The 18,902-nt window shown below is 37.1% G+C and overlaps 1 protein-coding gene across 6 annotated transcripts in view; it reads right to left on the bottom strand.

Annotated features, from left to right (window-relative positions):
- Positions 1 to 18,902, bottom strand: part of RNF13 (ring finger protein 13) — a 127,357-nt gene that overhangs the window by 97,109 nt on the left and 11,346 nt on the right. For all 6 annotated transcript variants that reach the window (XM_086388841.1, XM_086388701.1, XM_086388871.1 and 3 more), the window contains exon 2: positions 6,016 to 6,145. Coding sequence is in view for 4 of the 6 variants with exons in the window: in XM_086388701.1 (XP_086244827.1) it covers positions 6,016 to 6,129 (114 nt within the window). In the remaining 2 variants the exon portion in view is untranslated. The remainder of the gene's footprint in view (positions 1 to 6,015; positions 6,146 to 18,902) is intronic.

Genomic DNA, 18,902 nt, shown 5'->3' with positions numbered 1-18,902 from the left:
TTCCAGTAAGAATTCCATTTTATTTTCTCTATATTATAAGGGTCTAGATATAAAGCAAGCGATTTACTGGATTTCTGGATCTAGCTTTGAAAGATGCCTTTTCCCCAGAGAAAGAAGGAGTATCAAACCATCCTTTTAAGACTGCCATTTTTTAAGTAATCTGAACACTTTTGTCCAGGACTGAAAATGAAAGATCTAAATTCAATGAAATACATACACATAGAAAGCTGAAGGTATTCAATCTCTTTAATAACTACCCCCACCCCGTTCCTTATAGATACAGATTTCTATTCTACAATATTTCAGTCCTCCACCAAAAGAGAACAAAACAAGGATCTGCTATACTTTTATAATGAAAGATAACAGTAATGATAATTGTAAAGTGAGCTTACTGTATTATTTAAGATGCTGTGTTCAATGTGCTTTAAGGAAAACAAAAGAAACAAGGAAGACATGAAACTAAACAAAAATGGTAAACAAGTAACTTTTGAAACATAGGTGAAATTTACACAGTGAAACAGAAGTTAAGGTAGCTGTCAGTAAACTGTAGGCCAAAGACAGAAAAAAGTGAACACAATCAGTTTGAATATAGATTAAAAGGATGGAACAAAGCAAGAGTGCTATGTATAGACAGCGCAAGACAGAAGGATGATGCAAATCTTAAATATTCACAACATGGATTAGATCACACATCCAGACTGCTGTCCTTAAATCAAACACCCACCGGGGATCCTCATTCTAGCCTCATGTGTCATTTGCCAGAGACAGGTGGATCAACAGCTCTGCAGGTTAACAGCAAATTACAGCTGCATTCAGATGTAAATACCTCAGGTCTCTCCACCAGAGCAAGCAAACACTGGATCCAGACACTTTCCATCTGTTAAGTCCCCTTGTTCATCCTCAACTATACCGTAAACATACTGTCACCAGGGAAAGTGGAGGCAGCATACAGACTTGTTACTGTTCAGTCGCTAAGTGGTGTCAGATGCTTTGTGATCCCACGGCTTGCAACCCGTTAGGCTCCTTCTGTCCATGGGACTTCCCAGGAAAGAATACTAGAATGGGTTACCATTTCCTTCTCAAGGGGATCTTCCCAACTCAGGGATCAAACCCTCGTCCCCTGCATTAGCAGGCAGATTGTTTACCACTGAGCTATCAGGGAAGCCCAGCATAGAGACTGGACAAACTAATAACAGGAAACACAGGATTCGGGTAGTGTGACTCTTCACCCTATCCTGTGTATTAACATACCCATCTTTTATCTATGCTTCTCACTGTATGTTTGTAATAAATTCAATAAATTGTAACTCAACTATCCAAATTTGATCACTGAACCTATCTATTCTGTTACCTCTGGGATAATCAGCCTGGAAGTATACTTGAAAGCCAGCAATGCTTCAGAGTAAATTCTTATTTTAAAAACAATTCATATTTGCAGAGTACTTTATGGTTTACATATGAAGAAGGAAATGGCAACCCACTCCAGTACTCTTGCCTGCAAAGTACCATGGACCAAGGAGCCTGATAGGCTACAGTCCATGAGGCTGCAAAGAGTCTGACATGACTGAGTGACTTCCCTTTATGGTTTACAAAGTGCTTTAGTCAACAAAGTGCTTTTACCTCCATTATCACAATGTATCATTTAATCTCTTAATTAAAACATCCTTCTTTAATTGATTTGATTAAATTTTGATCAGCTTTGAGCTTGAGACAGCCATTTAACTCCTCCAAGGCCAAACACACTTGGCCTCTATTTAAGGAAATAGATCTAGATCAACACAAAGAAAAAGATAGATGTGTACAGGCAGTACTTTTTCTAAAGTGTACTTTTAAGATTAGGAAATGAAAAACCTACAGCTGTGCTAAAGTACTCTTTTATAACTTCCTATTACTGAGGAGTTTCATGCTTTTGGCTAGAATTTCAGAAATAAAATATCTAGCTTGAACTATAGTACTTGTAATACTGGGACTTGGAATCCAAGTTTTGTTAGTGAGTGAGAGTCATTTTGAAATTGCTTTGCCTTTCCTCAGGAAAGCAAATGTTACTTTGCTCACATTGCTTTTTACAATCACATTGTTTAAAAAAAAAAAAAAGTTTCTATCATGAACAAGACAAACAGAAAAATCTTTAGTACAAAAGTGCTTTACTTTTTTAGTACAGTGGGGAGCAAGGGGGCCACTGCTGCTCATGAAATTAAAACACACTCACTGTTAAAATAGAAGTAAAATTATTCCTCTCTGGAATCTCAGGCTCAATGATTACTGTGCTTTAGTTTTAATCTCCTTATTTTGAAAAAGTCTCTTCCTAACTAGTTCTCCTTGACAGCAGCCCTAACAGAAATTTAATTCAATTCTGTTGTTCACTCGCCAAGTTGTGTCTGACTCTTTGTGACCCCATGGACTGCAGCATGCAAGGCTCCTCTGTCCTCCACCATCTCCCAGAGTTGCTCAGATTCATATCCATTGAGTCGGTGATGCTATCTAACCACCCCATCCTCTGCTACTCCTTTCTCCTTTTGCTTTCAATCTTTCCCAGCATCAGTGTATTTTAATTCAATTTAAAAAGCAACAAATGGCTAACAATTATGGAACATTTAAGACATCATGCTAAACATTTATTCAGGTATTCACCTATTTAATCTTTAGGACAATACTATAAAGTCATCTATTATTATCATCAGTCTAATTTTACAGACTGACTATAGAATAAAATACCCTGCTTGAAAATAACTTGCTCTCGTAAATAAGAAGAACCAGGATTCTAATCCAGGGAGTCTGGCCTCAGATTCCTGGCTTTTAACCCACTGCCCTATACTGTCTCTTCTCCAATCTCATTTTCATAAGTAAAGTGAAATTTAAGAGATGTTATATCACTTAAGGACATGGAGTCACAGAGTGGTAGAAGTGGAATTCAGCCCAGACTGTAATTCCATCGCTGGAGCTCTGAACTTACCTTTCTGTAGGATCCAATCCATCCACATTACAAAGCACTAGGGGCTTCTCTCCCAACTCTGCCCATTGACCCCTGGACACCTACCAAGCAATGAAATGTCTCTAACAAATCTCTACGACAGAATCAAAGGGCAGATTGGAAATAAACAAAATTGGGTTGTTTGACTCTCTGAAATACAGAAGATGAATACTACTTCTCAACAAGATCATGGTCCAGCTTGAAGCTAACTAGTCACTGTAGCCTACGGACCTCGGAATATTCAACATTCATCTGGTTGTCTCTAAAGTATAAGGCCCCTGCCAGTTCTAAAGCTCCACGTTTCTAGATATAAACTTACATAATTAATAACTTCATATTTCCTTTTGGGTTAAAGAAAAGAGAATGAATGGCTAATAAAAACAACAATAATCTAGAGTTCCAAGGAATAAATGCTATTAAAAGAAAATATAGAAGAAGGAAATCTCCAAGGAAAAAACTATTAATCAACTCAAATATTTAGTGAACTCCTACTGTGTGACTCTTACCAGGTACCAGAAACATAAAGTTTAGTAAGACAGAGTCCTGTCTTCCAGGTACCCGTGACCTGGGGCACTTACTGACCAGTCAGCAATACACGATACAGTAGCATCTCGTATCCTGTGTGTGTGTTAGTCTCAGTTGTGTCCAGCTCTTTGCGACCCTTTGGACTGTAGCCTGCCAGGCTCCTCTGTCTATGGGATTTTTTAGGCAGGATTCTGGAGTGGGTTGCCATTTCCTCCTCCTGAGGACCCTCCTGACCTTGGCTTGAACCCGCGTCTCCTCTGTCTCCTGCACTGCAGGCAGATTCTTTACCCACTGAGCCATGAGGGAAGCCCCCCATATCCTCTCAGAACTTACCAACTAGTTGGACAAAACTGTTGCCAGCAAATTAACAGTCAAGTGGGAGAGTTTAACTGCCAAAAACAAAATCATCTGGCATACAAACAGCATGACTTAACACTGACTATAGCTTTTCAAAAGCAACATTCTAATACCTGTCCAAAATGGAGCCAGAATCAACCTGATTTCCAACTTATTTAAATTTTATTATTACAGATACAGATTATAGTGATGTTCTTATTCACTTAAAAGAAAGAGCTAATGTTTTCAACCTTTTAACTCCCTTCCTCTGAATGACTGTGTTACCACATCTGGTTCCTCTGCCTCAATTTTTAGTTCCCCTTTTTGCCTAGACACATAACCCCACAACCGACTCCCCACCAGCTATCTCTGCATTCCTGTCAGCCTCTATCGTTAATGTCAATATAAAGACCAGATTTAAGTAGCTCTCATGCTGAACAGTTCCTTCACTAGAAGACATCAACATACATTCCACACTAACCTGCCTGAGGCACAGGCAGCACTGCTGGCAAGGACTGCTTGGTCTTCTCTAATATTTTGTGCTGTATCTAAATTAAAAAATACTATTTAAGGGACTTCTCTGGTTGTCCAGCGGTTAAGAATCCATGCTTCCAATGCAGGGGGCACAGGTTCCATCCCTGGTTGCGAAACTAGATCCCATATACTGCAATGAAAGCTCCCTCCCACAAATGGCAACTAAGATTTGGCACAGCTAAATAAATAAATAAATACATATTTTTACATACAACTTAAACAGTCACATAAAACCAAGGGAGTGAGTGAAAGATGATGAGAATGATAATTATAATGAAGATAAAAAGATAAAACATTTACTATGTGTAGATACTATTCTAAACAGTTTATTTAATCATTATAACACTCCATTAATACTAATTAATATTAATTAATTTTAAACATTAATTAAAACATAACATTAATTAAAAAAATTAAAAATGGAGGCATTTAGAATGACCAAGTATTTTGATCCATATCACATAGCCAGTCATATTCACAGAGCAATCCACTGAAAATCATTTAACCCTTCACATAGCTGAACCATAGAATAGGTGAACAATTCACTTCAGGTTAAGGAAAAAAAAAAAGAATCTGCCTACAATGCAGGAGACCCCAGTTCGAGCCCTGGGTTGAGAAGATCCCCTGGCAATCCACTCCAGTATTCTTTCCTGGAGAATCCCATGAACTGAGGAACCTGGTGGGCTACAGCCCACAGGGTCACAAAGAATTGGACACCACTGAGCAATTAACAATTCTACCTCAGGTGAAAAAGAAAGAAAGACAAGGAGTGGCAGATGTCAGAAAAACAGAAGGGAAAAAAGGTATGGAAACCAGCCTGGCTCTCTGAAGTTCTGCAGTGATTCTAGGCCCTTCCACAAGTGCCACAGTAGGAAGAAGCATGGCTGAGGACCACAATAAAGTTTGGTCAGCAACAATTTTGGCCCTTCTGTTTCTTACCTAATATTAATAAGCAAACCGCTTGCACCCAGAAAGAAAAACCAATAAATCCTTAGCATAGTACCAAGAGTATAGGTGTACCCACACAAACATATCACATGTACAGATACAGTTAATTCTTCTTTTTCTAGCTTCACAGAAATGAGAAATAGTAAGTATATACACTCCCTAGTACAGAGGACAGTGAGACAGTAGCTCAGAAAGGACTAAAAGATTTTGATGAGCAGCCTTCTTCTCTAAAAATTTTTCTACCCACCATCAAAGACAAAATCGTTAGGCTTCTCCTCTGGACTCATTAACATTAAGTTAAAAACATTTATGGCCATTTGTACAATTTTTTAAAATATCACTATCAAAGTCATTACAGATACACTAGTGAGCAAGAAAAAACAGCAAGATTCTATGTAAACACATAGCATGTAAATCAATGTGGGCACCAGCACTCAAAAGAGAGCGCAAACACTCTCACAAGCAATATTTATCAGGTACTTATTGTACATGAGATCTTATGTTAGAGATCAACCAACTAAGAAACGAGCACTTACACTCGCAAGTAACAAATATGTGTACGAACTTACATGTTTGTAGGTAAACACTTTTTAAGATTTCATTATTTCATTATTCACTCTATCATTTAGAACTTAAAAAAAAAACTTTCTTTAAGGGATGTTTTTAGACATGAATAAATTTTACTGTTTAAATTTACTTACTGCTAAAATGTCTGCTTCTACAGGCAGGAGGTTTAAGAATGCAAAGAGCTGGACAGTCAAGATGGTATAGACTTGTGTGGCCGACAGCATGAGCATCCCTATGGAGAGCAGCATCTCGCTGTAAAATCACCTATAAGACAAGCAGAGAAGCAACAGTAAGTTCTGGGGCTTTGTCTCTGAAAATAAGTTATATGATAGATTCATTCCTGATGCCCAAAAATATCTTTTAAATTATAAACATGGATTAACATTAAAATGAAACTAGTATTTCAAAAGCGTAACTGTTTGCACAGATTTGGACATTTAAGTAAACAGTGTTAGTCAATACCTACTTAACTCATGGAGATGAAGTTCTGTTTTAGCTACATAATAAAGTAGTTCTCAGTTTATAGTGTGTGTTGGTTGCTCAGTCGTGTCTGGCTCTATGTGACCCTACCCCGCCAGGCTCCTCTGTCTGTGGGATTTCCCAGGCAAGAATACTGGAGTGGGTATAGTACAGCTTGTCTACTAACTCAATTGTGGGAGAAACTAGATTTCAATCAAAATAATGATTTAAAAATACACAAGCACCTTTGACTTAACATTTTTTACAATCTTAAAGAATTACGGTAATTTAAAAATATAATTTGTAAATGTACATTTTACTTATCTTTGAATATTATACCCACATTAGAGAATTTTTTGAAAAAATAGCCATTTATTATAAAGTAATACTTTTTGTCCTTTCCCTATCAAAGGGACATAACAATACATAACAATACATAACACACTTTTTGCCTCTCTATCTCCCAATGGCACTAGTGTAGCTACCTCTGCCAACCTCATCCAATTTTCTACACGAATCTTTATCCATCTTACAGCAAAAAGATACCATGAAAGAACTAAATGGTTAAGTATCAAAATTCTCATTGGGAAGCCTCAACCAACTGTATAGTATATTTTTTAAATGGTCAGAATGAAGTATGCAAAGACAAGAGCCTATATAATGAATTACTTCTTTAACTATCACAAATTCATATAATGACAATTCTGATGACGACTGCTGCTTGTAAGGGCTTTAGACTTAGAGACTACCAGATAGACTCAAACTCTGACTCTCAAACACACTGAAAGAGAAATATTCTTGAATAATTTTTGAACTACTGTCTTGCAAAAGCCATTAATAGCAGAAATGAAATAAAGGTAAAAATACATTAAATGTATAGATCTGTTCAACAAAGACAAAAAATAAATTAGTGGTTTCCTGGGATGGGGCTAAGAGGGAGACAGGGGGACAGACAGGAATGGAAATGACTGCTCATGGAAATGGGGTTTCTTTTCAGGACAATGAAAATGTTCTAAAATTAAGACTGTGCCAATGATTGCACAACTCTATAAATTTACTAAAAATAACTGCACTTTTTACTTTAAATGGGTAAATTTTATGGAGTATTATATAATTCAATAAAGCTGTTTTTAAGATTTATAGATTTACTGATATGAATGTCTTAGGTAAAATACATTTTTATAATATATCTCTGTTGAGAAAAAAGTTAAACACAGCAGGCCTGAGACTGCTATCCTTAGAAAGATCTGCTTGCAAGGTTGGCCAATTGTTGGCATCTGAGAACTTAAGATTTCAGGAGGATTGCTATCAGTCCCTGATAAGAACAGCTCATTGTGTCTAAATGCTGCAAACAATGTGGTTTATGGTGGATACCTTCTTCCTTTCTGGGAGTCTGAGAATTTGGTGCATGCTGGGTGGAGGGTGCCTACCTGAAGAGCCCTCACTCAGTACCAACCCTGAGCACTGAATCTCTAATGAGCTTCCTTGGTAGACATTTCACATGTGTCATCATAACTCATTGCTGAGAAATTAACCATATCCCCTGTGACTCCAGAGACTCTTATAAGCTCATGCCTGGTTTCTTCTGGACTTTTACTCCATGCACCTCTTCCCTTTGCTGATTCTGCTCTGTACCCTTTCACTGTAATAAATCAGAATCATGAGTAGTCATATGCTGAGTCCTGTAAGTCCACTAAGATAGCAAAGCAGTGAACTTGGGGGTGGTCTTGGGGACCCCCATCATAACCACAATATACCATTTCTGGGCAGAAATCACACCATAAAAACATAAAAATTCTTATAAAATAAAGTGTGGTTGCTACTAAATTTTACTAGAAAGAATTAGTATACAATATACTGACCACTGACCTGTTTGGCAAAGGTGAATAAGAAGTATGACTTCACTCGTAAAGTTTTGGAATTCCCAGCTAACTTTAGGGGAGGGAGAGGAAGAGAGAGTTTAGAGGGAAAATAACTCTAATGATAGGAATAATAATAATCCCAACAACTATAACTGACCACTTACTAAGTGCCAGGCATTGCTCTAGGCATGTTATTGAATTTAACTCATCTAATCCTAACAACACACTATTAGGTGTCATTCCATAGTTGGGAAAACTCAGGCCCTATTAAGTAACTTGTCCAAGATCAAACAATGAGTAATAGCAGAGCCAGTATTCAATCCCAGGCACTCTGCCTCTGAAGTCTACATGCTAAAGCCCAACTGAAAATAGCATCAGTACCCAAGGCCGGTGTCCAAAAGGTAGAGGAATGGACCTATGCTCAAACAGGCACTCAAGGACTTCAGCCCAATGCTCATGGCACAGTGGTCACTGTGGTATCAACTTCTTTTGCTATGTGTGTGTCTGTGTGTGTTTGTAATAACATCAAGTAGGTTTTGGCTATACATGTTTGCTTTTGCCGCCTTTTTCAAAATAACACGTTCAGGAGTTTCTAAAGTCTATTTACAAAACTAATTCTTATTCTAATTTCATTGTAGAAAATGGGAGAAAAATCGAAATCATTCATAATCACCAAATAAAAGAACAACCAGTGTCTATATTTTGAGGTATAACCTCCCATTCTTTTAGCTATATGCAAATTTAAACATATATATTTAGCAAAACTGGAATACATTACACTATACATGTTTTGTTAACTATTATTTTCACTTACTGCCTTATGAATATTTTCCTAATTCATTACTACATTCAAAAAAAAATTAAATCACAAACCCTGTACCATTAACATCCCCTCAAGAACCCTAATAGTACATGAGGCCCTCTAGGGCTTCCACCCCTTTCAAATCTTTTAAAATTATTTCATATATTGGGTACACATATCTGACTGATATATAAAATGAAAACTACTGGTCTAAAACGTGGTGTATAATGACCACAAGATACCTTGTACAGATATTCTTTAATAGATTTAATGGAATCCCCATTACTGGAGGCTGGATTAGCTTCTTGCTTTAAACTTTTTATTTTATATTGGAGTATAGCTGGTTAACAATGTGTGTTAGTTTCAGGTGTAAAGCAAAGTGATTCAGTTAAACATACACATGTACCTATTCTTTTTCAAATTCTTTTCCCATTTAGAATGTTACAGAATATTGAGCAAAGTTCCCTGTGCTATACAGTCAGTCCTTGTTGGTTATCCACTTTAAATACAGCACAGTATACATGTCAATCCCAAATTCCCTAACTACCCCTCCTCCCTACCCTCCCTCCAGTAACCCTAAGTATATTCTCTAAGTCTGAGTCTGTTTTGTAAAAAAGTTCATTTGTATTTTTTTTTAGATTCTACATATAAGCACTATTATCTCTTTCTCTGACTTACTTCACTGAATATGACACTCTCCAGGTCCATCCATGTTGCTGCAAATGGCATTATTTCATTCTTTTTAATAGCTAAGCAATATTCCATTGTATATACATATACCACATATTATTTATCCATTTATTTGTCAATGGACACTTAGACTGCTTCCATGTCTTGTTCTTTGTCCATTTTTAATTGCGTGGTAGTTGCTGTTCAGCTGTAAAAGTTCTTTATATATTCTGCATATATTTCCCTTGTAAGATATATGATTGAAAAACATTTTCACCAATTCCCTGGGTTTTCTTTTCACTCTTCACAGTGTCCTTTGATGCACAAGTTCTTAACCGGGGACCTCCCTGGTGGTACAGTGGTTAAGACTCCACACTTTCAAAGCAAGAGGGTGTGGATTCAATCCCTGGTTGGGGAACAAGGCCCCACATGCCAGGCAGCACAGCCAAAAGAGTAATAACACTAATAATTTAATTTTGAGGAACCAACCCTTAATTCTGTTAATTTTCTCTTGGCCTTCTGAATTTGAGTACCTTGGCGGCTACATGTGATTATCCATATGGCTTAAGAGCACAGATGCCAGTTATTCATCAAATGCTATTCTGATAATTGCAAAATTTAAAACTTCCCCAAGCAGCAGAATAAATCCTAACCTCACATTTAAATTTGTGACAATACCATGCAACTCATCTATAAAAAATTCATTATAAACTTTTTACATTCTAAATGTTACAGATGGAGATGCATTTAGTAAGTGTTTAAGACCAACATTACTCTCAGGAATTTGCTTTTCAAATAACCTTTAACTCTGAAGATGACATATCTGACATCAACTGGCTCAGTGCCAAAAAACACTCATAAAACAGCTAACCATCTCCATAAGAATGACTTTGAATAAGCTCATATTCCATTGGTTCTCAAACTATTCTTGCGTATCACTAGGATTTCAAAAACTTGACTAAAATAACCCACTGCTAAAATAATGGTAATCTTTTCCTAACTTGAAAAATGATTTACTAGGTAGTAATTTCAATTTATTTTTCTCCAAAAATGTATCTTATACTTCAAAACCACATCAAAAGAGTATGTACTATAGAAAGCACTAACAGAAAAAAATGTGAAACAGCTAGTTAACTATTTTACTGTAAAATTTACAATAGCCAAATCACATTTTAGTAAAGACTTGTAAAAAAATTTTAAAACCCAATGTGCTCGTCATGTTGTTTACCTATATATCATACTATAAAATTTCCTCCAGACCAGTGTTCTCAATTCATACAAGTGAATATATCAATAACTTCATAATATGACTTCTCAGAGTTCAACTGAGAACTACTGAACATATCTACAGAAATGGTTGAGACACTATCACGAGCAAAAGTGTTACAAAGGGGGAAAAAATGACAACATCAGGGCTTAACTTTTTAAGCAAAAATAAGATACTCAATAGTTCTTTGCAGAGGAGCTGAAGGTTGCCCGGCTAATTTCTTTTAACATGAAGTCATCTAAACTAAAAGCAAGCTTCACGTAAGATTTTTTACTTTTACTGTTAATCAATGCAAGCTTTTTTCAGATTCCATGACAAATTGATTTTTCAAACAAATGAAACAAACCAAAACTTTAAGAGGTAGGCAAACAGGTTTCTCCCTCTGGGACTCATACAAACTATTCCCGTTGTTTAGTGTGTACCATGATCCCCAAACCAGACAAGGACAACACGTATATGCAAAAAACGTTATAGGCCAATAGACAGGTAGATAAAACACAGATACAAAATCCTCTACAATATTTCAGCAAACTGAATGCAGCAACATTTAAAAACATATTCAAACCATATTGATTAAAACCATAATGAAGTGGAATTTATTTCAGGGAAGAAAGAATGGTTCAACATCTACAAATTAATGCAATTACATGATATTAATAAATGAAAGATAAAAGTCATTTGATCATTTCAACAGATACAGAAAAAGCATTTGACAAGATTCAAAACTCATTTACATAAAAACTCAATAAAATAGGGGTAGAAGGAATGTATTTCAACATAACAGAGGTTATAAAAAACAAATCCACAATTAACATCACACTCAACAGCAAAAAATTCCTGAAAGCTATACCTCTAAGATGAGGAATCAGACAAAATGCCCACTTTTGCCACTCTTATTCAACATAGTACTGGAAGTCCTAGCCAGAGCAATTAGGCAAGAAAAAGAAATAAAAGGCATCCAAACTGGAAAGGAAGAAGTAAAACCATCACTATTTGCAGATGACATGAACACAGGATATGAAGCAACATCTTTCCAAAGAAGACACACAGATGACGAAAAGGCATATGAAAAGACGATCAACGTCACTAATTATCAGGGAAATGCAAATCAAAACCACAATGAGATAACACCTCACACCCATCAGAATGACTATTATCAAAAAGGCAAGCAATAATAAGTGTTAGTGAAGACGTGGAGAAAAGTGAACCCTCAAACACTGTTACTGGGAATGTAAATTGATGCAGTCATTTTATGGAAATAATATGGAAAATAATATGGAGAGGCCTCAAAAAATTAAGAGAACTACCATATGATCCAGCTACACTTTTGGATATTTATCCAAAGAATATGAAAACACTAATTCAAAAAGATATATGCACCCCTATGTTCACTGCAGCATTATTTATAATAACCAAGATATGAAACAACCTAAATGCCTAGCAACACATGGATAAAAAAGATTTGGTAAGCATACAGAATACTGCTCAGCCATTAAAAAAAAATGAAGTCTTACCACTTACAACAAGACACATGGACCTTGAGGATATTATGTAAGTGAAATAAGTCAGATGGAGAAAGAGAAGTACTATATGATTTCACGCGATGTGGATTGTAACTAACTAAAGGAACAAACCAAATGAAGATAAAACAAATGCACATTACGGAGAACCGATCAGTAGTTACCAGAGTGGAAAGGGGCTGAGGAAGGACAAAATGGGAAAATGGGTCAAATGAAGGTGACAGATGAAAACCACACTTTCAGTGGTGAGCATCCTGCAGTATGTACAGAGATCGAAAAATGATGTAAGCATGAACTATAATGTAAGCATAATCCAATGTTACCTCAATTTAAAAATACATCGACAGAATATAATCAAGGATACTATTAAGTGGCAAAAAGTCAGGTCCTGTTCTTCCTCCAATCTATTACCTCCCTTGTCCTTATACAGACATAAGCAGTGAGTTATCCTTTTGGATAATAAACTTTATTGAGCATTATGCATTAAAGTAGAATTAAATTTTTGCATGGGCATATAATGTAGTTCCCTACAATAAGGAAAACAAATCACAGCTGTATGACTAATACAGATGAATTGCATAAGAATAACCCTGAGCAAAGGAAGTAAGTCACAAAAAGGCAAACACTATGATTCTACTCACATGAAGTTCTTTAAAAGACAAAACAGAAGATATTCTGTATAGATTCATATTTAAGAGGTAAAAAGGGAAAGAAAAATGAGGACATTATCATCATAAAAATCAAGATTGTGATACCTTGAGGGCAAGAAAGGTAAGGAAGCAGGTGTGACCAAGAAATAGATGCTTCTGGGATGCCAGCAATAGTCCACACCTCAACCTGGGCTGTGATGAGATGGGAATTTGCATTAATTGTTCTTGAAGCCATATACAAATGTTTTATGCATTTTCTTCTATGATATCAAATTTTTTTTTTTTTTTTGCCACGAAATGCAGTAAGTGGGATCCTAGTTCCTCAATCAGGGATAAAACCATGCCCCTCACATTGGAAGTTCGCAGTCTTAACCACTGGACCACCAGGGAAATCTCCCTCTATTTTTAAAAGGAAAAAAAGCAAAAATAAAGCAGCTTGCCTTTAAAACAAGACTGTTTTGCTTTGTTTTTCTGACGACATGGAAATATTATGAAAGCTAGCAAGCAGAAGCCTATCAAGATCACACATACCGAATCAACAAACAACAAGCAACTACTAAAAACCAGACATGTTCAACCCAGAGTTGTTATCTTCTCATTCAGTGGATGTGAGATGGGATCTAGTAATGTGTCTATTGGAGAAGGCAATGGCACCCCACTCCAGCACTCTTGCCTGGAAAATCCCATGGATGGAGGAGCCTGGTGAGCCGCAGTCCATGGGGTTGCACAGAGTCGGACACGACTGAGCGACTTCACTTTCACTTTTCACTTTCATGCATTGGAGAAGGAAATGGCAACCCACTCCAGTGTTCTTGCCTGGAGAATCCCAGGGATGGGGGAGCCTGGTGGGCTGCCGTCTATGGGGTCGCACAGAGTCGGACACGACTGAAGCGACTTGGCAATGTGTCTATAGTACATATCATCCAGGGGCTTGTGGTAAAAATAAATATTCCCAGGTCCCTCCCCAGAGATTCAGACAGAAGACTTATAATTTTACTTCTTAAAAACGTCCCCTAGTGAATCCACATGATCAAGCCAAATCTGAAAAACACTGTTCTCAACTATAGATTGGCAAGTACTATAGCAAGTCATTATTTATAAACTTCTTGTAACTCAAAGAGGAGTGGGGTAGAGGGTCAAATTAGAGCAAGAAAAAGGAGAGAGAAAGGAAGGAAGGAAGAGAAAGAAGGCAGGGAGGGAAGTAGGAACGTAAACAAAAAATAAACATATTTCTCTTCAATACCACCGCTGTCACCAGTGCCAGTGCCAACCCCAGCAACAAGCCACGCAGCAAACAAGAAAGACAATCGACAATGAATTGCTTTCATAACATTAGACTCTTAAGCATCATTTGGAGAAACATTCTAGAAAATTATGGTTTTCCAGGGTATCAAATCAGGCCCAGCAGAGACTTCCCTGGTGGTCCAGTGGTTAAGACTGTGAGCTTCCAGTGCTCAGACTCCATGCACCCTGGTCAGGGAACTAAGAGTTCACATGCTACAGCTAAAGACCCCACACGCTGCAACTAAAACTGAAGATCTCAAATGCCACAACCAAGACCGGGCACAGCCAAATAAATATTAAAAAATATTTAAAAATATATGCATCAATACTTCATGCCTACTGTATCTACACTTCAAAATATCAATCTTCTGAATCAAATTTTTTTTATGATGCTTCACACAAATATCAGTATCACCACTATACACAGATCAGTAGAAAACTTACTAATTTTGACATAAACGCTCTGCTAAGTATTTGATATGAATGTTTTTCCATCTAATCCTCAGAACAACCTTGTCAAGTAAAACAAAAACACTGCAGGGAAAAGTAACTTGCATTTTCATTCCAGTTTCCTATTTTAGGGGACTCAATTTCTAAGTGTAAATACTAGAATAAATGAACCAATTCTCATATCCATTATTCCCACTCTACCCTTTTCCTTTAATTTATGCATAATTTCTGAACAAAAAGCTGAGCATGCCCAATGCCCCATACATTGTTTGGGGCATGAAATTTATCCTACTAAATCAATGGTGTAAGAGTACGGGGTGCCAGATCAAGGCGTCCTATTCCCACTGATGATAACAACTGCTTCTTAAAATATCACTTCAAGACTCAGTTCTTGGCTTCTTTTCTGTATTACTGTTAAAAATATTTCATGTTTACCTTAATAAGATGCATAAATACTATGAAATAAAACAACCTGTTAACATGTATGTGTAAACTTTGGGTGGTGGGACTCTCATGATTTTATTTTACATTTACCTGCACATTTCAACATAAACTTTCTAAAGTTTATTTCATTTTATATAACATATACCAAACAAAAACATTAAGTTCAGTATGGCAATGGTTTCACTGTTATACAAATACGTCAAAGCTAATAAAAGCATAAGCTTTAAATATGTATTATTTGCCAGTTGTAAGTCAATAAAGCCATTTGTAATGTTTTAAAGAAAAATAATTATAAATTCTGATGGGAAAAATAAGGCTGAGGGAGAGTACCCAAAAAGACTAAACCTGGGAGAAGGGTCCCCTCCTCAAACCCGGAGCTTTTCACTGGCGAAGGTACGGTTGCAGCACACGGATAACAGAGGATTTCACCAGACTGTGCAAAGCAGAGCTGGTCCAACGCTGCCAGACAAGCAGGAAACCACTCTCTGGAGCGCAGGTGTCATGAGGCTGCTGAGCAAGTGTGCAGAGGTAATCAGGACACTGCTACAGGCACAAGACCTGGAATGCATAGTACTCATGTGAGGAGAACTGCAGGAAACAGTTCCCTGGGTAAAAGCAAGCCAAGGTTGGTGCACAGGCATGCAGACGGAGTCAAGGCACTGCCTGCACAAGGCCTGACGTACATGGTGTCCACTTTAGAAGGGCCATGGCAAGGCAGGTCTGGACCAGGACTGCAGGACCAGTGAGGGCCTGTTTACTCTGGGCATGTGGCTGAGGCAGAGCACAGATGTCCCCAGGGAATGGGAGAGGGGAACAGGATACACACAGCTCTGGAGGAAACTAGGAAAGGAACACTAGGAAACTAAGAAGGAAAAAAATCCCTTCCCCTCCAGCATCCTGACCCCTGTAGCACCTAGTAAAGCTTAACATCATGCTCTTTGTAAAGGAGAAATGGTTAGAGTGCAGTCCATTACTGCAGAGCAGGTACTGAAGGGTGAATCTGGAGCAGAAAGAAAATGAATTGATAATTTACACAGTTATCTTTCTGCTCTTAACAGTATTTAAGTGAGACAGCGCTTCTCTCACTCAGTAACAGGGAAAAAGGAAAGCGAGTACATGGCCATGAGTGTTCATCATGGCCACTGGTGCAGAATCTGAAAGAGCACCCACAGTCTTTGACGTATCACTTATTTTTAAAAGTCACACAAATTTCTTATTCTAGTCTAGGTTATTATCCATGTATGTTTTAAAACAAAATGTTTTAAATTATGCAACAACTGATTGTTAGGCTTATCAGCTTCTAGGGGTTGCCCACGTTCCTTCGCTCAGGTGACCCATGCCCCATCTTCAAAGCCTGCAATGGTATATCGATTCCTTCTCATATCACTTCATTCCAAACTCCTCCTCTGCCACTTTCAGGAAATCTTGTGATTACACTGGGCCTATGTGAATAACCCCCAGCTTCCCTGGTGGCTCAGTGGGAAGAATTCACCTCCAAACGCAAGAGACACAGGTTTGATCCCTGGGTCGGGAAGATCCCCTGCAGAAGGAAATGGCAACCCAGTCCAGTGTTCTTGCCTGGAAAATCCCATGGATAGTGGAACCTGGCGGGCTACAGCTGATGGCATTGCAAAAGTCAGATATGACTTAGCGACTAACCAACAAAAATCAAATTATGTTTGAGCATGTCTCTGTTTCCTGGCACAAGATTTTCTTGTCCCATCTTGCACTTTCCTTGCTGTAGCCCCCAAATCAGTCATTTCTCAAAGGAAGATATCCTTGTTTGTAGGAATCTTACACTAAAGTTTCTGGTGAGTACAGAATATGAGGTTAACAAATTACTCTCAAATGATTAAGGAAGGAAAGAAAAGGTTCCTGTACTGTTCTAGAAACGAGATCATTTCAAAATTAAAATATACACATACATATTTTACATTAATCAACACAATTTCTTCCAAAGCTCAAAACAAATTATTTGAGGCTTGTCTAAATACTAGCAGTACAGATGAATGAAAATTTACCAGCTATAAAAATCACTGTGATTCCTCTCAGAACCTGACAAACTGAACTCAGCTTTTGAAGTTGGAACTGCAAAGACTATGAGGAGAGCTGTAAAATACAGATCAAAGTTCTCCGCCTGGTAAATCCACCATTTACTGATTTAAGTTAAGGCCACTGTAATCAGCTTCTAATCCTTATACATTATTCATTATATTGTTATCTAATAAAATGTTTATGGTTTTTTCTAATATTAAAAATAATGCTCAGTAGAAGATATGAAGAAAATACTGATTACCCAAAGGTTAACATTCACAGATGACAGGAGCGTTCGTCCTCATGTGCTGCGGTTCATTCTCCCAGGTCCCTACACACCCTCGCTCTCCAACCTTTCAGCTCTCCTTCCTCACCACCACCCAGCCGACCTAACATATTACGGCACAACAGCAAGAGCCCTGTGATCGATACACTCCTTAATCAGACACCACAATTTCTTAAACGTCTACTCCCTTATTCTGTATCGCCCACACCATTCACATGGGCTCTACTTCTCTGATCCAACCACTACTAGCAGGTTTTTTTCCAATCCATATTTTATTATCATTTTTATACTTATTGTATGATTTGTATGCTTTTTTATTAAAGTTGTATCATTTTCCCTTGTTATTAAAACTCTTCATAAACATTTTGTTAATAGCTGCTGACTGTTACATTATATGGCTAAATCATGACTTTCTCTAACTATCCCTCAACTGTTTAATATTAAGTTGAATTTACCTATTGCAATTATAAATAATTCCATGATAAATATAAATCTCTTTCCATATTTCAGATTGTTTCCTTAGTATAGATTTCTAAATGTGGAATCAATATGCCAAGGAAACAATCTAAAACTTTATATATGTAGCCAAATTGCTTTCCAAAGAGAATATTCCTATTAATATTTATAATTCCAAATAAATGTACATTTCAAACACTGATTTTCCTTTTCTCATCTTTGTTGGTGTTAGATAATAAGTTACATATGCTGTAAATGATTTTTTAAATGCCTGGCTATGTACTTAATATGCATTATTTCTTTTAATAATCCAAACAGTATCAATAGATGGTGGAAGGTCTTACTATCTTTCCACAAATATAGGCAACTGAGAATTAGATACATAACTTTAAGTGCTTATAGCAGTGCTGAGGATATAGCAAGCACATTAAAAGTATTCACTTTCTTAAGTAACTTGCCCAGCGATGCTTATCTCTTAAATAATGGTGCTACGATTCAAATACAGGTGAATATCATGAAATGCCAGCCCTTTCAGACCTTCTGATTACTGTATAAATTTGCACTTATTTAATTATGTGTGAGATTGAAATTGTTCATATGAAATTTGAACAGATGAAATTGTTCATAATGAAATTTTAAGGCTAAATATTTGAAACCCTCTTTCAAGGAAAACTAAGAAAGGTAAACTAATGTATATAAATGATCATTTACATATTCAAATCAGCTACCATTTCAAGGGCTTCCCTGGTGGCTCAGTGGTAAAGAATTCACCTGCAACATAGGAGATGCAGATTCAATCCCCGGGTCAGGAAGATCCGCTGGAGAAGAAAGTGGCAAC

This window comes from Bos grunniens, chromosome 1 (genome assembly GCF_055505025.1).
Source record: "Bos grunniens cultivar Pamir isolate PY7600 chromosome 1, Bosgru_T2T1.0, whole genome shotgun sequence".
Lineage (NCBI taxonomy): Eukaryota > Metazoa > Chordata > Mammalia > Artiodactyla > Bovidae > Bos > Bos grunniens.
Note: the sequence above shows the minus strand (reverse complement) of the source record. Positions and strands in the feature narration are given on the sequence as shown.